Raw genomic sequence first — 22,274 nt, 5'->3', positions numbered from 1 at the left:
GGTGGCGACTAGTTGTTCATTAAAGGGCTAGATGGGGAAGGGTGAGTTAGATAAGAATAGTAGGGGCCTGCTTAAGAGATCAGTGGAGTTAAACAGTTGGAGGATGTGATTAATCTGTTAGATGGGGAAGAGTGTCCCAAATCTTACATACTTTGTGCTATAGAAAGCGGCCATTTGGCCCATTAAGTCTTGTTACATGTTGTAACTTCAAAAAATTATACTAATTCAAAAAAAGACACAGGAGTCTGAAAATATGGGTGTAACTTAGTCTTTACTTTAAATGAGGCATGCATGTATCACGTGGTAGCATGATGACATATGTAATTAATGTATTTTACATATAACTCATGATTAATTATTTAAACAAACAAGAATGCTTAAACAATATATATGTATACAAGATTACTCAAATATTACTGAAATATTAAATTTCTCCTTGCTTGGCTTTAAATTCCAACTCAATAGAGAATGCATCTCAACTATATGCACAGTATGTTACAACTACCATATAAATACATTGACAGCATAGTTAATTCTGAATTGTCCCATTCAGGCCTAAAGATTTAATCACTGTGGAGGATTTCTTACTCTTGTGGGACAACGTCTTTCCTGACTCTGCTTGGCAGGTGAGAGTTGTGGCTGTGAAGCAATCTCAGCTTCTGGAATCTCCTCCACGGTGGTTGTAGGAGTTAACTGAGACAGTAGGAAGGAGTTCTGACAGTGGTAGCCACCTTTCTTCTTCTTCTTCTTTGTGCATCTTGATCTTTGGAAGGTACATTTAGTTCACTGGAGTATCCTCTTATTAATCCTTCTATTGCCCCCTTTATGTTCTGATCTCTTCTCTTGATTTCCTCACCCACAACATCATCTCATGAATCTTCTGTTTTCCTGTCTCCACTGACTCCTTTCTTTTTCACCGTCCATTCATGCAGCCGGGCTTTGGTCTTCACATCTACTTTTACAAGCAGCATTTTGTCTCCCACTTGAAGTTCATGCAATGATTTTAATGCATGGAGAACAGGTTCTCGTTCTTTATACTCACAAAAGCCGAATGCTTGCAGCTTTCCTGAAGCCCTGTGAACTCTCTTCCAGCTTAAAACCAAGCCACATTTTGCAAGTAGCTGCCTGATTAATGTATCAGAAGCTTTCTTAGATACGTTGCCTACAAAAACTGTTGTAGTCAGACTGTTGCTTTCACCAACTTCACACTTCCTCTGAGCAGCATGGACCTTCTTTGGTCCAATATGCTTTCCAGCCAGAGACATAGAGGTCGGCACCAACACCTGCTTGCCCTCTGCTGGAGAACAATTCAGGGTGTACAGCATGGAGACAGTTATGGCATCATCCAGTATCTTTCTTAATTCACTTTCATGTGGTTTCATTGCAGGCGATGTGGCATGCAATTTGTGAATGGAGCTCCAATCAAGTTTAGTTGTCTCAGTCAATCACACCCTCATAATGATGGTCCTTCTGTTTTTACCACAAGCTCAATGTGACTTGTTGGTTGTTGTACTTCATAGTTACAAATGCCATTCCCATGGGAGCTTTCTCCAGTATAAGTTCTTAATTGGATATTTGCAGGCTTCAGTTTAATACCTTTGAAATGCCATGAAAATTCATTTTGTTGAATGACTTAGCCAGTGTCCAATTCAATTTTAATTAATTTGTCGTTCACTTTTGGAGTAAGCCATATTACTGTCTATTATTAATTTTCACACTGTAAATCTCAAGGCTACACAATTCTGTGGCACTGTGGTCATCAGATATTTAACAGCTCTTTCTGAAACTGCAACATGAATTTTTTATCTTTTTCTCTTCTCAGTGCAGGTCATTTATTTTTGTCTACCCGATGTGCTCTTTGTGTCCTACTTTCTTGCATTTTCTGCATTTGTTATATATATGCCCCCATGCCAGAATGGTACCACAATGTGTTCAGAGAGGCAGGTTTCTGTTTAGATGCTGCAGTTTTGTTCATACTCACTTTCATTCCTGACTTCAACTCAGTTGTATCCCTCTCTGTAGTCTCCATTGAAAAGGTGATTTCCACCTATTTTTTTTAAAATATAAGTTGTACTTCAGTTAGGAGTTGTTTTTGAATACAGTAACTTTTTTTAAGATTCCTCGAACTAAACGATCTCACAGTGTATCAACAAACCCATTACTGAACTGACAGTGCTCAGACAATTTCTTCAATTCAGCCACAAATGCTGAAATGGACACCTCTTTCTTTTGGTTATGCATGTGAAATCTGAAGCATTCTGCAATCAACAATGGCTTTCATTCTAAGTGTTCTTTCATCACCTTGACAACAGTACCAAGGCTCAATCCTGATGGTTTGGTTGAGCAGTCAAACTTCAAGTCAAGTCAAGTCACTTTTTATTGTCATTTCGACCATAACTGCTGGTATAGTACACAGTAAAAATGAGACAATGTTTTTCAGGACCATGGTGCTACATGAAACAGTACAAAAACTACACTGAACTACATAAAAACAACACAGAAAAAAACTACACTAGACTACAGACTTACCCAGAACTGCATAAAATGCACAAAACAGTTCAGGCATTACAATAAATAATAAACAAGACAATAGGCACAGTAGAGGACAGTAAATTGGTGTCAGTCCAGGCTCTGGGTATTGAGGAGTCTGATAGCTTTGGGGGAAGAAACTGTTACATAGTCTGGTCATGAGAGCCTGAATGCTTCGGTGCCTTTTCCCATATGGCAGGAGGGAGAAGAGTTTGTATGAGGAAACTGCAAGCCTTTAAACCAAATGCACTAAACAAAATTGGCACTGGCTTTTCATTGGCTTGAAAATACTGTTACAATAGCTCAGTATACTTGAGCCAATTACCCGTTGTGTAATGAAACTTGTCAATCTTTCAGATATAACCAGCCATGTCTATTTTATTTAATGATTATTATCATCCAGTACTCACTCTTTAAAAACCCGTGAATTTTTCCGTTTTCTTATATATTTTTTAAACACTCAAATCTTCTTTTCCAAGGAACACATGCGTATCGTAACAGTGTCTTATTTTATTTCAAACGTCTCGCTGTACTTTCAACAGCTCCATTGCTGTCTCAGATTCATTTTCAAAGTGCATCATTACCAATACAGTATAATGTTTGGTAACTTCAAAGCATTAAACTAATTCAAACAAAGTCATGGGAGTCTGAAAATATGGGTGTAACTTTGTCTTTGGATTAAGCAAGTCATGTGTGTATCATGTAGCATGATGACATGTACAATTAATGCATTTTTACATATAACCTATAATTAATTATATTAATTATTTAAGCAAGCAACAATACTTAATCAAACAATATATAAACTGTATATAAGATGTATATATATTGGTGTTGCAGCAACAACCTTGCACTCAATGTCAGTAAGACCAAAGATCTGATTGTGGGAAGGGTAAGACGAGGGAATAAGAGACAATCCTCTTAGAGCGATCAGAACTGGAGAGAGTGAGCAATTTTAAATTCCTGGTGAGATCTCTGAGAAACTAACCTCATCCCAACATATCAAAGCAGCTATAATGAAGGAAAGACAGTGGCTATATTTCATTAGGAATCTAATAAGATTTGGTTTGTCACCTAAAACACTCGAAAACCTCTACAGATGTACCATGGAGAGGATTCTGACAGGCTGCATCACCAAGTGGGATGGGGGGGATGGGTGGTGAGGGGTTGGTTGGTACTGCACAGGATTGAGAGAAGCTAGAGTATATATAAAGCTAGTCAGCTCCATCTTAGGTACTAGCCTCTGTAATATCCAAGACATCTTCAAAGAGCGGTGCCTCAGAAAGCCAGCTTCCATTATTAAGGACCCCCAATCACCCAGGATGTGCCCTTTTTTCATTGTTACCATCAGGAAGGAGGCACAGAAGCCTGAAGGCACACACTCAGCAATTCAAGAACAGCTTCTTCCCCTCTGCCATCTGAATCCTAAATGAATATTGAAGCCATTAACATTACCTCACTTTTTAAAAAGTATTATTTCTGTTTTTGTGCTATTTTTAATTGAACTATTTAATATACATATATATACTTAATGCAATCGATATACTTATTTTTTCTCTATTATCATGTATTGCATTGTACTGCTGCTGCTGAGTTAACAAATTTCACGACACATGCTGGTGATTTTAAACCTGATTTTCTCCAAGCTAGGATAAGCCCAGTACATATGAATAAGGGAAGCCTCACTTCCTTTACACTTGTTGCAACAGGGACTAATATCAGGATAGAACCGCGATAATTTAGTTTTAGACAAATGAACCCTGTGTACAAACTTGAACTGTAAAAGGCGGTGGCGAGCACATAAAGAAGTTGAATTAATTGACTTGAGAATTGAATCCCAAACCTCGTCGGACAGAGGAAAATTTAAATCATGCTCCCAGGCAGTTTTAATTTTGTCCAGGGGGCTCACCTCAAAATCACTAACATATCTCGAATAGTGGATATTAAAAAAAAACCTGATTCTGATTACTCAAATATTACTGAAATATTAAATTCACAACACTTCCCATCTCTCCACTTATCTTCCTGTCACCTAGTAACTCCCTCAGATTTTCCTTTCAGTCATCTACACCATTGATAATTAATGAAGATCAATTAACTGAACAACCAGCTTGATTTTCAAACTGAGGGAGGAAACTAGGGCACCCTGGGAGAAGATGCAGTCTGCCCATTGATCACACTGGGATACAGGATGAAACTGAGTTGCTGGAGTTGTGAGACAGCAGCTCTTCCAGGTGCTCGATCATGCCTTCCTGCTGGCTGGGAGACAGGGAGGGTTTTGGACATGCTGCTATGTAGAGAGATGGCTTGGGAGAGTTTGATACAAGATGATTGGTCAGGCTACTGAATAGGGTGGACAGGTGGGGACAGGTGGAATGGGCTTTTAGAAGGGCGATGTGTGGGGCTGGATGACAGAAGGGGTTGCGTGTGGCTGGCCTCTCAGATGGAGCTGCTGGGATGAGGTTGTTTGATTGAAAGATCAATAGGCTAGGCTGATATACAGGGGCTGGATGTGGGGTGGCAGGGAAATGAAGGATGAGCTTGACAGGTTGTTAAAGATACAGGTGCAGCAAAGGCATTTGATGAACACTATTGGTTGAAATTGGTAGGAGAGGTGTGTAGCCCCCTGCTAAGCCTCAGGCTCGCTCAGCTCGCTTCTGTCTAGGGGGAGCAGCCTTTGGCCTCACCAAACTGGGTAATCAGCTGGTGTGGATGCTGTGTGATGTCCCCACCACGCCAAATAACACACAGTACACCATATGCAATTAAATGATTACACTTTATAGATCTTACTGGAACTATGTACTTAATAGAGATACAATATAAAAGGAAAAGTAAAAGGCGCCAAAATTATCAAAGTCCAACCACTTCGTCCCCTCTGACCTCCTCGACCTGCCGCCTGGGACCAACAACGGTGGTCAACCAGACGCTCCACACGAATCTGTCCTCGTCTGTTCTCCATGCCGAAAACCCTGGGCCTCGGATCCCCACTCGGGGTCCGTTCCATCGCCCAGTTTACAACATCGCGTCTTCTCTCTCCAACCCCCTCGCACCTTCTCCTCAAAAGTCTGCGCAACGCTATCTTACAGACCCACAAGAAAGAATAACAGCTATCCCAATTGGTTAACAAATGAATACAATTCTCGTTATCAGTAATTATAACCCAAACAAGCTGCGAGAGAAAGCACTCTGTCACCAGTTAACATAACAAAGAAGCCATTTTATTAGCCTTAGCAATAACATAAAAGAAGAAACCCCTTACAGGTGGATGGAGCAGGCTTTTGGATTGGTTAAGATGAATGAGCTGGAGAGAGAGAGGCAGAACAGGCTGTTAGTCGGAGAGGTGGGAAGCTAATCAGGTCCACATTAATGGGCATGCTCCAATATTACATATTGTATCTTGGATTAATCATATTGCAATTACTGCTTTCAATATGTTACTTTATGAATGAAAAATATCTGATCAGCACCTGAATTAATCAATGTTAATTGCTGCCACAATCTTTGGGGAATATGTCCCATGGGTTAATAATTCACTTCATGAAATATTGTTTCCATAGGTTAATTTTGAATGTTACCCTCTTCATGTGGAGATAATATCCATTGATTATACTCAGCTGTCATAATCTAAATTGTCCAGTTCTTTCAGAATCTGAAGAAACAGCAATTAGATCAGCTCATCTTTCTTCCCTATGTAAGCATGTTTAATTTATATAATTGCTCCTCATAACCCTATGCCTCTGTCCCAGTAATTTATCTTATCTTTCCTTTGTCCTTTCAATAGCTGAAATATATTTTTGCACTGTGTTGAACACAGACTGCTACAAGATTTATAAAGTGCCAAAATCACCTCAATATTTCAGCTTCATATTGACCTTTTATTGCACTGCACCATCTGCTTGTTGCCACTATTCTTGCAAAATCTTCAGTTCGTTGGCATCCCTAATTTCCTTGCTTTATTTGTGCATATTTTGTTCCCATTATTTATTTATTTATTGAGATATGGCACAGAGTAGGCCCTCCCTGCCCTTCGAGCTGCGCCACCAGCAATCCCCCGATTCCATCCTAGTCTAATCAGGGGACAATTTACAATGACCAATTGACCTACCAACCGATGCACCTTTGGACTGTGGGAGAAAGCCAGAAAACCATGGGGTCACGGGGAGAAAGTACAAACTCCTTACAGATAGCAGCGAGAACGGAACCTGGGTCGCTGGTACTGTGAAGCATTGTGCGAACAACTACATTTTACACTACGCTACAGTGGCACCTCTATAAATACCTAATGTTTTTTGCCTAGTTTGTTCTAAAGTTGTGGGGACTTACAGCACAGAACAGGCCTTTCAGCCTGCCGTATCTTGATAGATTTTTGATGTCAGGGCAGGAAAGGTTACAGGGGGAAGGCAGGAGAATGGGGTTGAGAGGGCAATGGATCAGCCATGATCAAATGGCAGAATGGATTTGATGGGCCAAATTCTGCTCCTCTGTCTTATGATCTTATCTATGTCAAACATCTTGTCTGTCTACACTAATCCTATTTGCCTGCTTTAGCCCATTGTCCTTCAAATGCCTCTATGTCTCTTGAATATAGTGATCATACCTGTTTCCATCAAGTCCACTGTCAGCCTATTCCAAATATCAACCACCTATTGTGTAGAAAGAATTTAGTTCTCCTTTAAAACTCCTTCTCATCTAAAGCCTATCCCCTTTTGCTTCTGATACTGTGACCATGGGGAAAAGATTGTGATTCTCTGCTGTATGAATCTGTGCCTCTCAATTTGATATACCCTTCAGTGTTCTTTGCTCCAGGGAAAGGAAGCTGAACCTATCCAATCTCTCCCCATAACTAAAGCCCTCCAATCTGAGCAACATCCTGATGAGTATCCTTCACACCCTCGCCACAGTCATCACATCCATCTTCTAGTATGCTTTTCAACACTGGACTTCATCTGCTTACCTGATTACATTTATATCCTTGAGTGGCTCCTGCCGTTTGGCTTTGCAGTCTACATCTTCATATGCTACGTATCAAATGTAAAAGTCATCGCACCTGACACAGCCTATATCAGTAGATTATTTACAAGATTTGAAAGAGAAGAGATTGCTAAATTAATCCCATAGAATGCCACTGTAACATATACCAAGAATAATTATAATCCTCCCACATTCCTCCTGGGTCTATGAATCAACTGGTTATTATCAAAAGGGTGAACACAGCTACTGCCAGCTTGAGCATCAATACATGAAATACAAATTGATTGATATATTTTTATACATTAGGGATTAGGTAAAATGAGGGAAAGATACTCTGTACAAAGACAGAGCTAAAACAGAGATTCATTGATAAACACCAGTGATGTCAACCCAAAGTCAGAGCTTGATATACAGGGAGGAGAGGTGTAGAAGATTTAATTGAGAGGTTCAGCATTAACAAGCAAGTGAGCTTTGCATAATTCTTCCCCTCTTAAGGCAGGTTGCTTTAATTTATAAAGAAAAGTGTAACTAAAGTGCAAAGCATTAACCAATACAGTAATATCATGATCAAATTACTGTCTCATAGAGAAATACAGCACAGACTTCAGCCCATCAAGTCTGCACTGACCATTTACATTAATCCTACTTGAAAGACATTTCATTCACCCTACGTTGTCCCACTCCTCTCTGATTCTGCCACTCATCTACACACTAGAGTAAACTCACAGTTAACTTACCAACCTGCATATCCTGAGATGTGAAAGGAAACTGGAACACCCAGAGGAAGCCCGTGCAGTCACAGGGAGAACATGTAAGCTCCTCCCAGACAGCATTCAAAGTCAGGATTGAATCTGAGTTTCTGGTGTTATGAGACATCACTGTGCTGCCAAAAGTTACTTTAATTAAATGATGACAAATATGGCTGAACATGTGACGTGCTGTAGATGCAGCATGTGGGATCGGGTGGAGTCTAATGTGATCTACAGAGGGAGTGCCTGCATCTCGAGGATCTTTGGGTTGGAATTCATTGTCCAGAGTCTGAAATTCAGAAGCTGTTATGTATCAATGACAGGGAGAGTGTAATTGGACAATTCCTTCCAGGAGATAGTCAGACCATTTAGGTTAAGTACTGAAGTTTTGGTCAACGGATAGGGACAAGAGGTGCGATGAAATATAGGGGAGACACAACTGGGGGACCCTTGTCTCTTGCAATGGCACAGAGGAGCAAGGTTTTTGCAGCCTGTGTGAAAGAGTGCAAGAGCTGCAAGCAGTTTGAGCAAAGTAACCAGAGCATCTTACAGACTATGGAGTGGCATTGTAATTGTGGTACAGGGGATTATAACCTGTCCTCTACGTCCATCAGTGTTAGTCCAAAAGGCTGTATTCTCTACAAATTGCTGTTTGGGGCAGCGGTAAGCAGGAGAGGAATATTAGGTGTGAAGATCCATGTTTCATGATCCATTTAAGAGTCAACTTCATAGTTAGAAAACCAAGAAAGAAGGTTGCTGATGGGTTGTGGCCAGCTAGGGTCTGAATTAAAAAGCAAAAACATTAAGGTTATCTCCAGATTACTGTTTGAACCATTCTGAACTGTGTGAAAATTGGATTGACTCAACAATATCAGAGAAAGGAGTGAGTGAAGTGGGTTTCATTTCTTCAGGACTGGGGAAAGGAGAAGCTGCTCCATTGAGATGAGCTTCACTTCAATCGAGCAGCGATCTGTCTCTTGGCAAATTGAATTTGCATCATACACTTGAGGATGGAGAACAGGGATTTAGGTTTATACAGGGAGTTTTAGAAAGTTAAAATGAAAGGACAAGGCAATTATGGGGATATGGATATTGGCAACTGGGAAGTATCTGTGACAGAAAGGGGGATGATGTTTTGACATAAGGGGCAGGGTAAGGGAAAATATTAAACTGACCAAACTAAAGGATCTGTATTTGAATAAACACAGCATTCATAGGGTTTCAAGTTCCACAGCCCAAAGACATCCACTGTGTCTTTGATTCACTGTGTCTGCACTGACCATTTTGTACATCAACATTAACTCCATTTGCTTACATTAGACTTGCTTATTAAAGTGACTGTCCAAATGCTTCTTAATGCAGAGATTTTGTCTGATTCCACCATCTCGTCTAGCAATGAGTTTCAGATATCAAGCACTCTCTGTGTAAACAAAAGAAATCACTCAGATTCCTTTTACTACACCTTCCTCTCATTTTAAGACTATCCCCTTTTGTTTTTGATGCCCCTGCTGTGGGAAAAAGTTTCTGACTATCTACTATATTTATTCTTCTCATAATGTTACATACCTAGGTCATGTCATCCCTCAGCCTACTTCACTCTGGGAGAAAATACCTAGCTTATCCAGTCTCCACCTGTAATTAATCCCAGCAACATTCCTGGTGAATCTCCTCTATGCTCCCTGCAGCATAACCTCATTCTTCTGCTGATGTGTGATCGGAGATGCAGACTATGCACAACAAAACAGGCGAACTGTTCGTATAACTAGAAACTGGTGACCTGATCCGATAGCCACGACAGAGATGTGGCGGCCACGTGACCGAAGCTGAAAGTTGAAGTGTTCTGTGATGTATTTCATTTTGGTTGGATACCCAGTGATGAAGAGGGGACAGGATAGTCTGATTAGTAAAGGTAAGATCAGTGCAGATACTGTTTCAGATTAGTTTATTGTGACATATACCAAGGTGTAATGAGATTCCTTGCCTGTGAAGCTCAGAGCATAAACATTATCCATGGTAGTTTTAAATACAGCGACAAATGTAAAACCAGAGAATGGGGCAAAGATAGTCATGCAATGTGAAGCAGTGAAAAAATAAATGCTGATTATCCTGATTATGGCAGAATAATCAGGAGTTCAGCAATAGAAAATAACCTTAGGTCAGAAATATCATGCCATAGAATAAAAAAACTGAAATGTAAAGGAAGAGAGTTTGTATGTCAACATTTGGCATACTGCAGAAGTGTGTGGTCTTCCTAAACAAGGTGGGATATACCTGCAATGCAGACATTTGAATGAAAATATACTGCTTTAAGACAAGAGCAATGATTGAGTAGGATGCCTCTATCTTCACTGGAGTTGAGTCAGAGGTGGTTTTTACTGAAGAATTACATTCTGAAGGGACATATCATAGATGCTGAGTGTGAGGAGTTGAAGATTGGCATGGACCAATTGAGTTGTAGGGTATGTTTCTGTGCTGGGTGACTCTACGAACACATGATACGAATGAGAGTTGAAAAAAAAAGAGATTTGTGAAGGATTAGTGTAAATGGCTGGTTAATAGTCAATGCAAACTCATGAGCCAATGGGCATGCTTCCATGCTGTCTCATTCCAAGTTTCATTTATTTATATCAGCAATAAATCTCAGGGAGACCTTGATTAATGTTTGGAGGACTGTTCAGGAAGAAGGTTGAACCTGTTTTAATGTTGTGGTTTACACAGATCACTTTCAGAGTTAAATACAGAAGCTTGTCAATTTGTTGATCACTTAGATCTTGCGTATTTTCTGAAATATGCCCTGAAACTCACAACTGCTTGGTAAATGTGTGGAACCATTTTGCTTAGAGAATAAACAGAGTTAAGTATTTATATAAAGTGTTCTCAAGAAGCTCATCAAATAAAGATGCCAGCTGTGTCTTCGGAGAGATAACTTGCAGACATTCTTTCCAAAATAATCTCATTAGAGAAGAATCTTCCCTCCATTACAAAACTAACAGCAATTCATTTCTTTGCCACTTTTAACAAAGCAAAAGGTGCCTCAAAGGAAGAAAAAACTAACTAAGAAGGTTGGGTCAGGCAGCAGCTGTGGAGAGAGGAAGTGGGCAAATGGTCAGGTCAAAGAGCTGAAACATTAATTCTGAGCTTATAAATCCAGCACGTTTTAATTTTCAAACAATACATTTTATGTTGTACCAGGCAAATAGGAAGGTAAAAAGTAGAGTTAGAGAGTCGAGTCATAGGGCACTGTTGCACAGAAACAGGGCCTCTATGCCATCTAGTCTATGTTGAACTGTTACTCTCCATACCCCTCCCATTCATATACTTACCCAAACTTCTCTTTAATGTTGCAGTCAAACCCACACCCACCACTTCTTCTGGCAGCTTGTTCCACACTTGCACCACTGTCAGAGTGAAGAATTTCCCCCATCAGGTTCCCCTTAAATACCTCACCTTTCAGCTTTAACCTATGATCTATAGAGTCATAGTCATAGAAAAGTACAGATCAGAAACAGGCCTTTCAGCCCATCTAGCCAATTGTCATTTCAATTGCCTACTCTCATTGACCTTCACTGGGTCTATAACCTGCTACATCCCTATTATCCCTGTACCTATTCAAACTTCTCTTAAGCATTAAAATTAAGCTTGCTTGCTTCATGTGTGCTGGCAGCTTGCTCCACACTCTGACAACCCTCTGACTGAAGCAGTTCTCCTCATGTTCCCCTTAAACTTTTCCCCTTTCATTCTTAACCCATGACCTCTGGTTGTAGTCCTACCCAACCTCAGTGTAAAAGCCTGCTTGCATTTGCCTTATCTATACCCCTCATAATTTTGACCTATATCAAATCTCCTCTCAGTCTTCTACACTGCAAGGAATAAAGTCCTAACCTATTCAATCTTTCCATATAACTCAAGTCCTCTAGATCTGGCAACATCCTTATAACCTTATTTACTCTTTCCACCTTATTTACATCTTTCCTGTAGGTTGGTGACCAAAACTACACATAATACTCCAAATTAGGCCTCACCAATGTCGGAACCAACTTCAAAATAACATTCCATCTGCTATCTCTCACTATCTTTTCTTTCAGTTAGTCCTGACGAAGGTGGAAGGTTTCTTTACAATCCTATCTACCTATGATGCCACTTTCAATGAATTATGGACCTGTATTTTCAGATCCCTTTGCCCTACTGCGCTCCTCATTTTTCAGTCCATTTTCCAGCTGCTTCAGATCTGCTGCAAGCCATGATAGCCTTCTTCGCTGTCGACTATACCCCCAATATTTGCTAATCTATTTAATCAAATTATCATCAAGATTGTTGATATAGATGACAAACAACAACTGACCCAGCACTGCTTCCTGTGCCATTCCACTATTCACAAGCCTCCAATCAGAGAGGCAAAGTTCAATATTGAAGGCTTCCCACTTACCAAGTACACTTTTGACAGAAAACAGGCTGTCCCAATCCACACTTACCAGATCTTTCCATCAAAATTGACTTCTTTCCAATTTAGAATCTCAGCCTGTAGACAGGACCTATCTATTAGCATCAAAATGCTGGTGGAAGCAACAGGCCAGGCAACATCTATAGGAAGAAGTACAGTTGATGTTTCAGGCTGAGACCCTTCATCAGGACTAACTGAAAGAAAAGATAGTAATAGATTTGAAGGTGGGAGGGGTTTGCCTATCTATTAGCATACTTACTTTGAAACTAATAGCACTCTGATCACTAGATGCAAAGTGTTCCCCTGAACAAACTTCTGTCACCTCCCCTGTCTCATTACTTAATAGCAGATCAAGTATCGCACACTGTCTCACTGGGTCTGCTATGTACTGATTAAGGAAACTTTCCTGAGCACATTTGACAAATTCTATCCCATCTGTGCCTTTTATAGTACAGTAAAAGGACTAGTCTCTAGTTCTAGTCTCAGCCGACATCAGTAGAAGAAGCCTTCTTGCATTAACCCTATTTATGCCCTTCATAATTTTGTATACCTCTGTCAAATCTCCCCTCATTTTCCTAAAGGACGGTGACCAAAACTGCACACAATATTCCAAATTTGGCATCTCTAAGGTCTTAAACAACTTCAACATAACATTCTAACTCCTGTATTTAATACTTTGATTTATAAAGGCCAGTGTGCCAAAATGTCTGTTTATGACCCGATTAAAGGAATTATGGATATGTATTCCTAAATCCCTCTTTTGTACAACACTCCTCTGTGCCCTACCATTCGCTGTGTGAGTTCTATTCTGGTTTGCCCTCCCAAAATGCTGTACCTCACACTTGTCTGCATAAAATTCCATCTGCTTCTTTTCAACACATTTTTCCAGCTGGTCCAAATCCCACTGCAAGCTTTGATAGACTTTCTTACTGTCCACTAACCTCCCCCCTCCCCCACCCCCGCAATCTTGGTATCATCTTCAAATTTGCTCATCCAGTTAAGCACATTGTCATCCGGATGGTTGATATACTGCAGATGACAAACAGCAATGGATCCAGCACCATTCCTGTGGCACACCACTAGTCACTGACCTCCAGTTCAGATGCACAACCATCTACAATCATTTTCATGCTTCTTTCATAAAGCCAATGAAGAATCGGCTTTATGCCTCATCGTGAATACCAAGTGACTGAATCTTCTTATCCAACCTCCCACGTGAAACTTTGTCAAAGGCCTTGCTAAAGTCCATGTAGACAACATTCACTGCCTTTCCTTCCTCAACTGTCCTGGTAACCTCTGAAAAAATCCATAAGATTGGTTTGTCCTATGGATAATAAATTTACTTTGAATTTGAACATGCACAAAGCCATGTTGACTATCTCTAATCGGTCGTGTCTATCCAAATACTTACATTTCTGGTCCCTTAGAATATCTTCCAATAATTTGCTCACTGCTGATGTCAGACTCACCCACCTATAATTTCCTGGCTTGTTCTTTGAGCCTTTCTTAAACAGCAGCTATCCTCCGACATTGGACTTTATTGCAAGAGGATTTGAAAACAAGAGTAAAGATACTTTTTTTGGTGAGACTGCACTTAGTGTATTGTATTTCATTCTGACATTCATATCCCAGAAGGACATACTTATTACAGGAGCGGACTGAAGACTTGTTCTGGGAAGCAGATCTTCCACTTTATGATACTTAGCCTCTGTACCCTGAAAATCAGTCAAACGAACAATGACCCTGTTGAAACATAGAAAATTATTGGAGGTCTTCACAGAATTAATATGGAGAATAAATATGTTTATCTGACTTCGGAGTCTAGAACCATGTCTCAAAATAAGGGATAGGCTACTGCAATCAGAAGGTATGAATTTTTAGACTATTTTGTGGAGCTCCATTGAATTGTTGATTGCATTCAGAACTAATTTTGATTGACTCCTGGATGTGGGAGACATCAAAGGATATGGGGAAATGATGCTGATGTGTACGGTTATTGAATGTCTTATTGAATTTTCGAGCAAACTTGAGGGGCTGAGTGGTTGATTCCTGCCCCTATTATTTCTGCCCTTGTTAAATTCTGAGCAGGGAGGGACAAAGAAAATGAAGGGAAATATCTCATGCAAGCAATGACCTAACAATGCTTAAGGATGAAATTTTAGAGATTTCAAGTCTGGAAGCCAAAGGCAGATTTTCCAGTAATGGAATGGTTAAATTTGGGCATACTTAATTAGTCAGGAATGGAAAATCAAGAGATATCTCAGATGATGCTGACTGACAGAGGAAAGGACATAACCCTAACCATGGAGAGGTTTGAAAACAGGCGGTTTGGAACTACAGTCTATTCTACCTATCTACTGCAATGGTGAGCTGTGAACAGCAGGCTGATAATGCTTGCACTATAAATAAAAGGTTGCATTAACCCTCTCCATTCCATTATAAGCAGAGTGAAAAATACAAATGAATTAAAGGCTAATTAAAATCAATAGCAAAAATTGGAAGGTGGCTTATATAAAAATGTATACAATAGATGGTTCACCATGTAGCTACATTTTTATACACACCATTAAGGATTAAAAATTAAAATTTCGTCAATGAACTGAATGTACAAACCATGCTATCCAAGAGAAAATTTGTGGCAAAGGCAAAGGAATAAAATGTTACAAGGCATTCACTGACAAATTGTCTCTTTTTTCCGGTTGTCCAGGTAACGGAAACCAGAACAGGACCTCTTGGATGCAGTAACTATGACAATCTGGACTCTGTTAGTTCAGTTCTGGTACAAAGTCCCGAGAACAAAATTCATTTACAAGGTCAGTACAGGTGCGGCTGCTAAATTTCTCCTTTTATCCCTGTAGCAGTTGATGTGCACTGTCCCTTATTCCCTTATGACTATTGCAGTGGCTGGAGCCTTCTTCAATTATTCATGCTTAAAACTGGCTGTTGCATGACTTAATATTATGCCTATAACATCAACAGCAACTGCTGGAGTCCCCAAGTATAACCATGAATAATTCAGGAACTCATAAGATATATTAAAATACTAAAAGTGCAGGATTATAGCAATACAGGTCCACTGTGTAGCACTATCACAGGAAACTCAAGCTTTGATTAATTTCTGTACTGTTACCTTCTGCTTCTGATTTCTAGAGCAAACGTGCCCTCAGTTGCACCCATTTTGTTTTTTTCATGATCTTACTAAAAGTCATTGCATACCAGTGAGTCAATCATGAGCCATTGTAATGTAAAATTGTGAATACATTTTAGTTTTTAAACATGCCCTCCATACAAAAGAAGCTGCCAACTTGATGGCTTGGAACCAAGCTAATCAAGAAAATTTAATATTTTAAAACACACTACCAACCAAATTCCAATCAGCAAAATTATTTAAATTAGAAAAGGTATATGAAGGTATATTTATTGATTTATTAGTAAGTTAAAATATAGAATAATAGAAGCATTTTGAAATGCATTTTTGTTGCAACTCAGCACAACCAAGTCCTATGGGATTACTTTCAAGGACTCTACAGCTCACATTCTCAGAATTTATTTATTTATTTATTTATTTATTTATTTATTTGTTTGTTTGTTTATTTATTATAATTATTTGCAGGGTTTGCCTTGTTTTGAAATTGATTACTCGCCTGTCTTTGTTCTTCACAGACTTACATAAATTCTACTGCATTTCTTTATTTCTCTGTAAATGCCTGCAAGAAAATGAATCTCAAGGTATTAAATGGTGACAGACTTAAAGGGACATCCTTCTATTCTGAGGCTGTGCCCTTATTGAAAACCTTAAACCATGTCCACTGTCTTCAGGGCTTTCAATATTTGGTAGGTTTCCATGAGATCCCCCTTAAACTTCTAAACTCTAGTGTGGACAGACATGGAGCCAACAAACACTCCTCATACAAGATTAAATAATAGTCTTTGGGCACACAAGAAATCTGCACCAATCAGAGGTCTAACCAGTTGAGCCAGGGCAAGATCCCATGTGTGATGCCGCTGACTGAAGCCGAGTGCCAATCCTCGTGTCCCATTAGTCTGGATCCTGCTGCTGTTGGCAGCCTCCAGCGAGGTTTCATCACTCTTTGCAATGCTGGCATCACACTCACTTGAGTACCTGTGTCACACAGGAAGGGTGTCGTGTTTTGAGCAGTAGACAACTCTGGCAGCTGGAACCCATGGTATTCTCAGACCTCCAATGTCCCAAAGCACTGGCACTGTCAAAACTGCGAAGAAATGGTGTTCATAGCAAAGTGAGAGAGCTAAAAGCCTGGCGTCACCTGTTTCGCAGCTGCAAGCATCCTTAAATTGGAGTAGAGAAAGTAGGAATGATGGACCACTGCCTCACACAGCATAAACGGTCAGCAACTTTAGCAAGCTCCCTTCATGGGTATATTAGTGAGGGGTATGCGAACTTGATCAGGCATTTGCTGCATGAAGAGTTCTTTAAAAATAAAACATGGATGGTGATTTCCCAGGAGTGACAGCAGTGTGGTCTATTTGCTCTGATGGCTTACCATTGCTGAGGCCGGGCAAATAGAGCAACTCTTTGGCATGCTCAGACTCTGACAGTCCTGAAGTCTATAAGTGGTGAGTTTTCAGCAATGGGTGTTTATCGTGTTCAGGCAGGTGTTCTGGCAGAATCACCACACTCGCAGTTGTGGAGTTGCTGAGCAACGTTACCACATAGAAATATTTAGTGTTGCCGGCAGAGATTTCTCACAGTGTGAATTGGATTTTGGCTTGTACAAACAAAACAACAGCATTTTGGTCCCAAAACACCGATAGTTTCAAAACAATTGCATTGGCTGACATGTTAAATAATTCGGGAATCGTCCTAGAGCACTGGCGTCACCAATGTCGGTTTTCACAAATAAAACTGCAGAGGTGTTTTATGTTTAAGAAAAATGGTAGCAACTCACTTATTGGACACCAAAAAATTAACACAAAAGTCCTTTTGGTAATTACCTCATCATATCAGACCAGCCTGTTAAAGTGAACCCCAACCCAAGTCAAGTCAAGTCAACTTTTAATGTCATTTCGATCATAGTTGCTGGTACAGTGCATAGTAAAAATGAGACAATGTTTTTCAGGACCTTGGTGTTACATGACACAGTACAAAAACTAGACCGAACTATGTAATAAAAAAACACAGAGAAAGCTACACTAGACTACAGACCTACACTGGACTGCATAAAGTGCACAAAAACAGTGCAGGCATTACAATAAATAATAAACAGGACAATAGGGCAAGGTGTCAGTCCAGGCTTCGGGTATTGAGGAGTCTGATAGCTTGGGGGAAGAAACTGTTACATAGTCTGGTCGTGAGAGCCTGAATGCTTCGGAGCCTTTTCCCAGACGGCAGGAGGGAGAAGTGATTGTATGAGGGGTGCATGGGGTCCTTCATAATGCTGTTTCCTTTGCAGATGCAACATGTAGTGTAAATGTCCGTGATGGCAGGAAGAGAGACCCCAATGTTCTTCTCAGCTGACCTCATTATCCGCTGCAGGGTCTTGCGATCCGAGATGGTGCAACTTCCGAACCAGGCAGTGATGCAGCTGCTCAGGATGCTCTCAATACAACCCCTGTAGAATGTGATGAGGATGGGGGGTGGGAGATGGAATTTCCTCAGCCTTCACAAAAAGTAGAGACACTGCTGGGCTTTCTTTGCTATGGAGCTGGTGTTGAGGGACCAGGTGAGATTCTCCGTCAGGTGAACACCAAGGAATTTGGTGCTCTTTACGATCTCTACCGAGGAGCCGTCGATGTTCAGTGGGGAGTGGTCGCTCCGTGCCCTCCTGAAGTCAAAACCATCTCTTTTGTTCACATTAAGAGACAGGTTGTTGGCTCTGCACCAGTCTGTTAGCCACTGCACCTCCTCTCTGTAAGCTGATTTGTCGTTCTTGCTGATGAGACCCACCACGGTCGTGTCATCAGTGAACTTGATGATATGGTTCGAGCTGTGTGTTGCAGCACAGTCGTGGGTCAGCAGAGTGAACAGCAGTGGACTGAGCACTCAACCCTGGGGAGTTCTCATGCTTAGTGTGATGGTGTTGGAGATGCTGCTCCCGATCCAGACTGACTGAGGTCTCCCAGTCAGGAAGTCTAGGATCCAGTTGCAGAAGGAGGTGTTCAGGCCCAATAGGCTCAGCTTTCCAATCAGTTTCTGAGGGATGATTGTGTTGAATGCTGAACTGAAGTCTATGAACAGCATCCGAACGTATGTGTCTTTTTTGTCCAGGTGGGTTAGGGCCAGGTGGAGGGTGGTGGCAATGGCGTCATCTGTTGAGCGGTTGGGACGGTACGCAAACTGCAGGGGGTCCAGTGAGGGGACAGCAGGGTCTTGATATGCCTCATGACGAGCCTCTCGAAACACTTCATGATGATGGATGTAAGTGCAACGGGACGGTAGTCATTTAGGCAGGACACTGAAGACTTCTTCGGCACGGGGATGAAGGTGGCGGCCTTGAAGCACGTTGGAATGGTGGCGCTGCTCAGGGAGATGTTGAAGATGTCAGTGTGAACATCTGCTAGCTGGTCTGCACATCCTCTGAGCCCTCTACCAGGGATGTTGTCTGGTCCAGCAGCCTTCCGTGGGTTGACCCTGCACAGGGTTCTTCTCACATCGGCCATGGAGAGACACAGCACCTGGTCATTTGAGGGAGGGGTGGACTTCCTCGCCGCCACATCATTTTCTGCCTCAAACCGGGCGTCAAAGTTACTCAGTGCATTTGGGAGGGAGGCATCACCTGCACAGTCAGGTTATGTTGTCTTGTAATTGGTGATGTCCTGGATGCCCTTCCACATGCGCCGTGTGTCGCCGCTGTCCTGGAAGTGGCTGTGGATTAGCTGGGCGTGTGCACGCTTTGCCCCTCTGATGGCTCGGGACAGTTTGGCCCTTGCTGTTGTTAGAGCTGCCTTGTCGCATGCTCTGAAGGTGAAGTCATGGGACCTCAGCAGCGCACGCACCTCTGCGGTCATCCATGGCTTCTGGTTGGCACGTATAGTGATGGTCTTGGACAGAGTAACATCATCAATGCACTTGCTGATGTAGCTGGTCACTGATGCTGTGTACTCCTCTAAGTTGGTAGAGTTGCCATCGGTTGCAGCCTCCCTGAACATGTGCCAGTCAGTGTGCTCAAAGCAGTCTTGAACAGCAGAGATGGCTCCTGCTGGCCAGGTTTTCACCTGCTTCTGAACTGGTCTGGAGCGCCTGACCAGCGGTCTGTATGCTGGGATTAGCATAACAGAGATGTGGTCTGAGTATCCGAGGTGGGGGCGGGGCTCTGCCCGGTACACGTCGGGGATGTTTGTGTAAACCAGGTCCAATGCGTTCCCCCCCCTTGTTGCAAAGTCCACATACTGATGGAATGTGGGGAGCACTGACCTAAGGTTCGCGTGGTTAAAATCACCGGTGACAATAAACAGACCATCAGGGTGTGCGTTCTGCAGTTCACTAATAGCCCTGTACAGTTCACAGAGTGCCTCCTTAGCATTAGCGCTGGGGGGGAAATGTAGACACCGAATATAAGGACAGAGGTGAATTCCCGTGGCAAATAAAATGGTCTGCATCGAACTGCCACAAACTCCACTAACGATGAGCAGTATCCGGAAACCAGCACAGAGTTCTTACACCATTCCGTGTCGAGATAAACACAGACATTGCCACCGCGGACCTTACCGGAGACAGCTGCATCTCTGTCCGAACGAAACAAAGCTAGCCCGTCTAGCTGGATGGCAGCGTCTGAAATCCCATCAGTGAGCCATGTCTCTGTGAAGACAAACGCGGAGCAAACTCTGTACTCCTGCCGGGTATTACGTTGGAGTTGTAATACCCAGTGTTGGTGGTTGAGAATTCGGTACGTTTCCACCAGTCACATTGCCCTACCTCCTTCCCTCTGGACCACAGAGCCAGGCTCAGTGCAGAGCCTTGACCACTGTGTCTGTCCTCAGCTACGTCATCCCTTCAACAGTATCTTAAGCAGTGGGTAAGATTGGCATTGTTTCTCTGTATCAGTCACATTGGTGTCACTGGGAATACTTGGTTTCATTGTTGTTATTGGCAATGTGATGGTCTGAGCTTCCTTGTGGTACTTCTGTGAATGTAACTACCATTGGTGAAGTTTATTCCTCTCAATTGCACAGTAATGTATGTTATTCTCTTTAACTGTTCCTGCTGATTACACTGCATTTGCGTATTTTCCATTCAATGCTTTTGTAATTACTGCAGGCAAGTGCAGTTACTGCAGTTAGGCAGGGTGATTGGCATAGATTCAGTAGACTCTCGGGCCTTTTTCCATGCTGTACCTAGCTATGATTCTATTACTTCAATTACTAACTCTGTGTCGTCGGGTTTTATGGTATTATTCCTTTTGTCTCTCTGCAATTGTGCGGCTTCCTACTGTTATTCCAGACAATGTCACTGTCAAATACTAGAGGGCATAGCTTCAAGATAAGAGGATGAAAGTTTAAAGATTTATGAGGCCTGTAATCGCTGCCAGGGGAAGTGGTAGAAACAGATGCAATAACAATGTTTAAGAGGCAGTTACATCGTCACATGAACAGGCAGGGAATGGAGGAACATCAACTATGTACAAGTAGATAGGTTTAGGTAGAGTGACATCAGAGTCAGTGCAGATATCATGAAATAGAGGCCTGTTCCTGTGCTTTACTGGTTTCTGTTCTGCATGGTTGTTTTTTCCTTTTATTATTTATGACTGATGGAGATTTGTTAAATTATTTCTATTATTTGATCAGTGATAAATATGGATTACCTGCATGATTTCATAGAACACAAAACTTAGACCAAATATAGCACAGGTACAGACCTTTCAGCCCACAGTGTTGTACCAAACCAATTAAATTAGTAATCAAATAACCAACTAACTAATCTTTACTGCCTACATCAATGTCTATTTCCTTCACATTCATGTGTCTATCTAAACATCTCTTCGAAGTCTTCAGTGTTACTGCCTCTACCACTACCCCAGGCAGCGTATTCCAGGCATCCCCCACTCTGCGTAAAAAACTTGCTCCTCACATATCGTGCATGTCCTCTGGTATTAGACATTTCAATCCTGGGAAAAAGATACTGCCTGTCTTCTTTATCTATGCCTCTCATAATCTTATAAACTTCCATCAGAATTCCCCTCAGCTTCTGCCACTCAAGAGAATACAGCCCAAGTTTGTCCAACCTCTCATTATAGAACATGCCCTGTAATCCAGACAGCATGCTGGTCAACCTCTTCTGCACTCTCTCCAAAGCATCAACATCCTTCCTATAATGGGATGACCAGAACTGTATGCAATACTCCAGAAGGGTCCTACTGAAGGGTCTGAAACATCGACTGTACTTCTGTTCCATAGATGCTGCCTGGCCTTCTGAGATCCCCAAACATTTTGTGTGTGTTGCAATACTCCAGATGTACCCTAACTAGAGTTTCATAAAGCTGCAATATAACCTCCTGATTTTTGATCTCAAAGTCTTGACTAATAAAGGCCTTCTTAACCATCCTATCAACCTGTGTAGTCACTTTCAGCAAGCTAAGATCCCTTTGCTCATCACCAATGAAAAG

General features: G+C 41.5%; 1 protein-coding gene across 8 annotated transcripts in view; it reads left to right on the top strand.

Annotated features, from left to right (window-relative positions):
* Nucleotides 1-22,274, top strand: part of LOC140737271 (BMP/retinoic acid-inducible neural-specific protein 3-like) — a 218,345-nt gene that overhangs the window by 120,358 nt on the left and 75,713 nt on the right. For all 8 annotated transcript variants that reach the window (XM_073063622.1, XM_073063621.1, XM_073063620.1 and 5 more), the window contains one exon: nucleotides 15,401-15,506. In XM_073063622.1, coding sequence (XP_072919723.1) covers nucleotides 15,401-15,506 — 106 coding nt within the window. The remainder of the gene's footprint in view (nucleotides 1-15,400; nucleotides 15,507-22,274) is intronic.

Source organism: Hemitrygon akajei, chromosome 12 (assembly GCF_048418815.1).
Source record: "Hemitrygon akajei chromosome 12, sHemAka1.3, whole genome shotgun sequence".
Lineage (NCBI taxonomy): Eukaryota > Metazoa > Chordata > Chondrichthyes > Myliobatiformes > Dasyatidae > Hemitrygon > Hemitrygon akajei.
The sequence above is the reverse complement of the archived record's forward strand: the minus strand, read 5'-3'. Positions and strand labels throughout refer to the sequence as shown.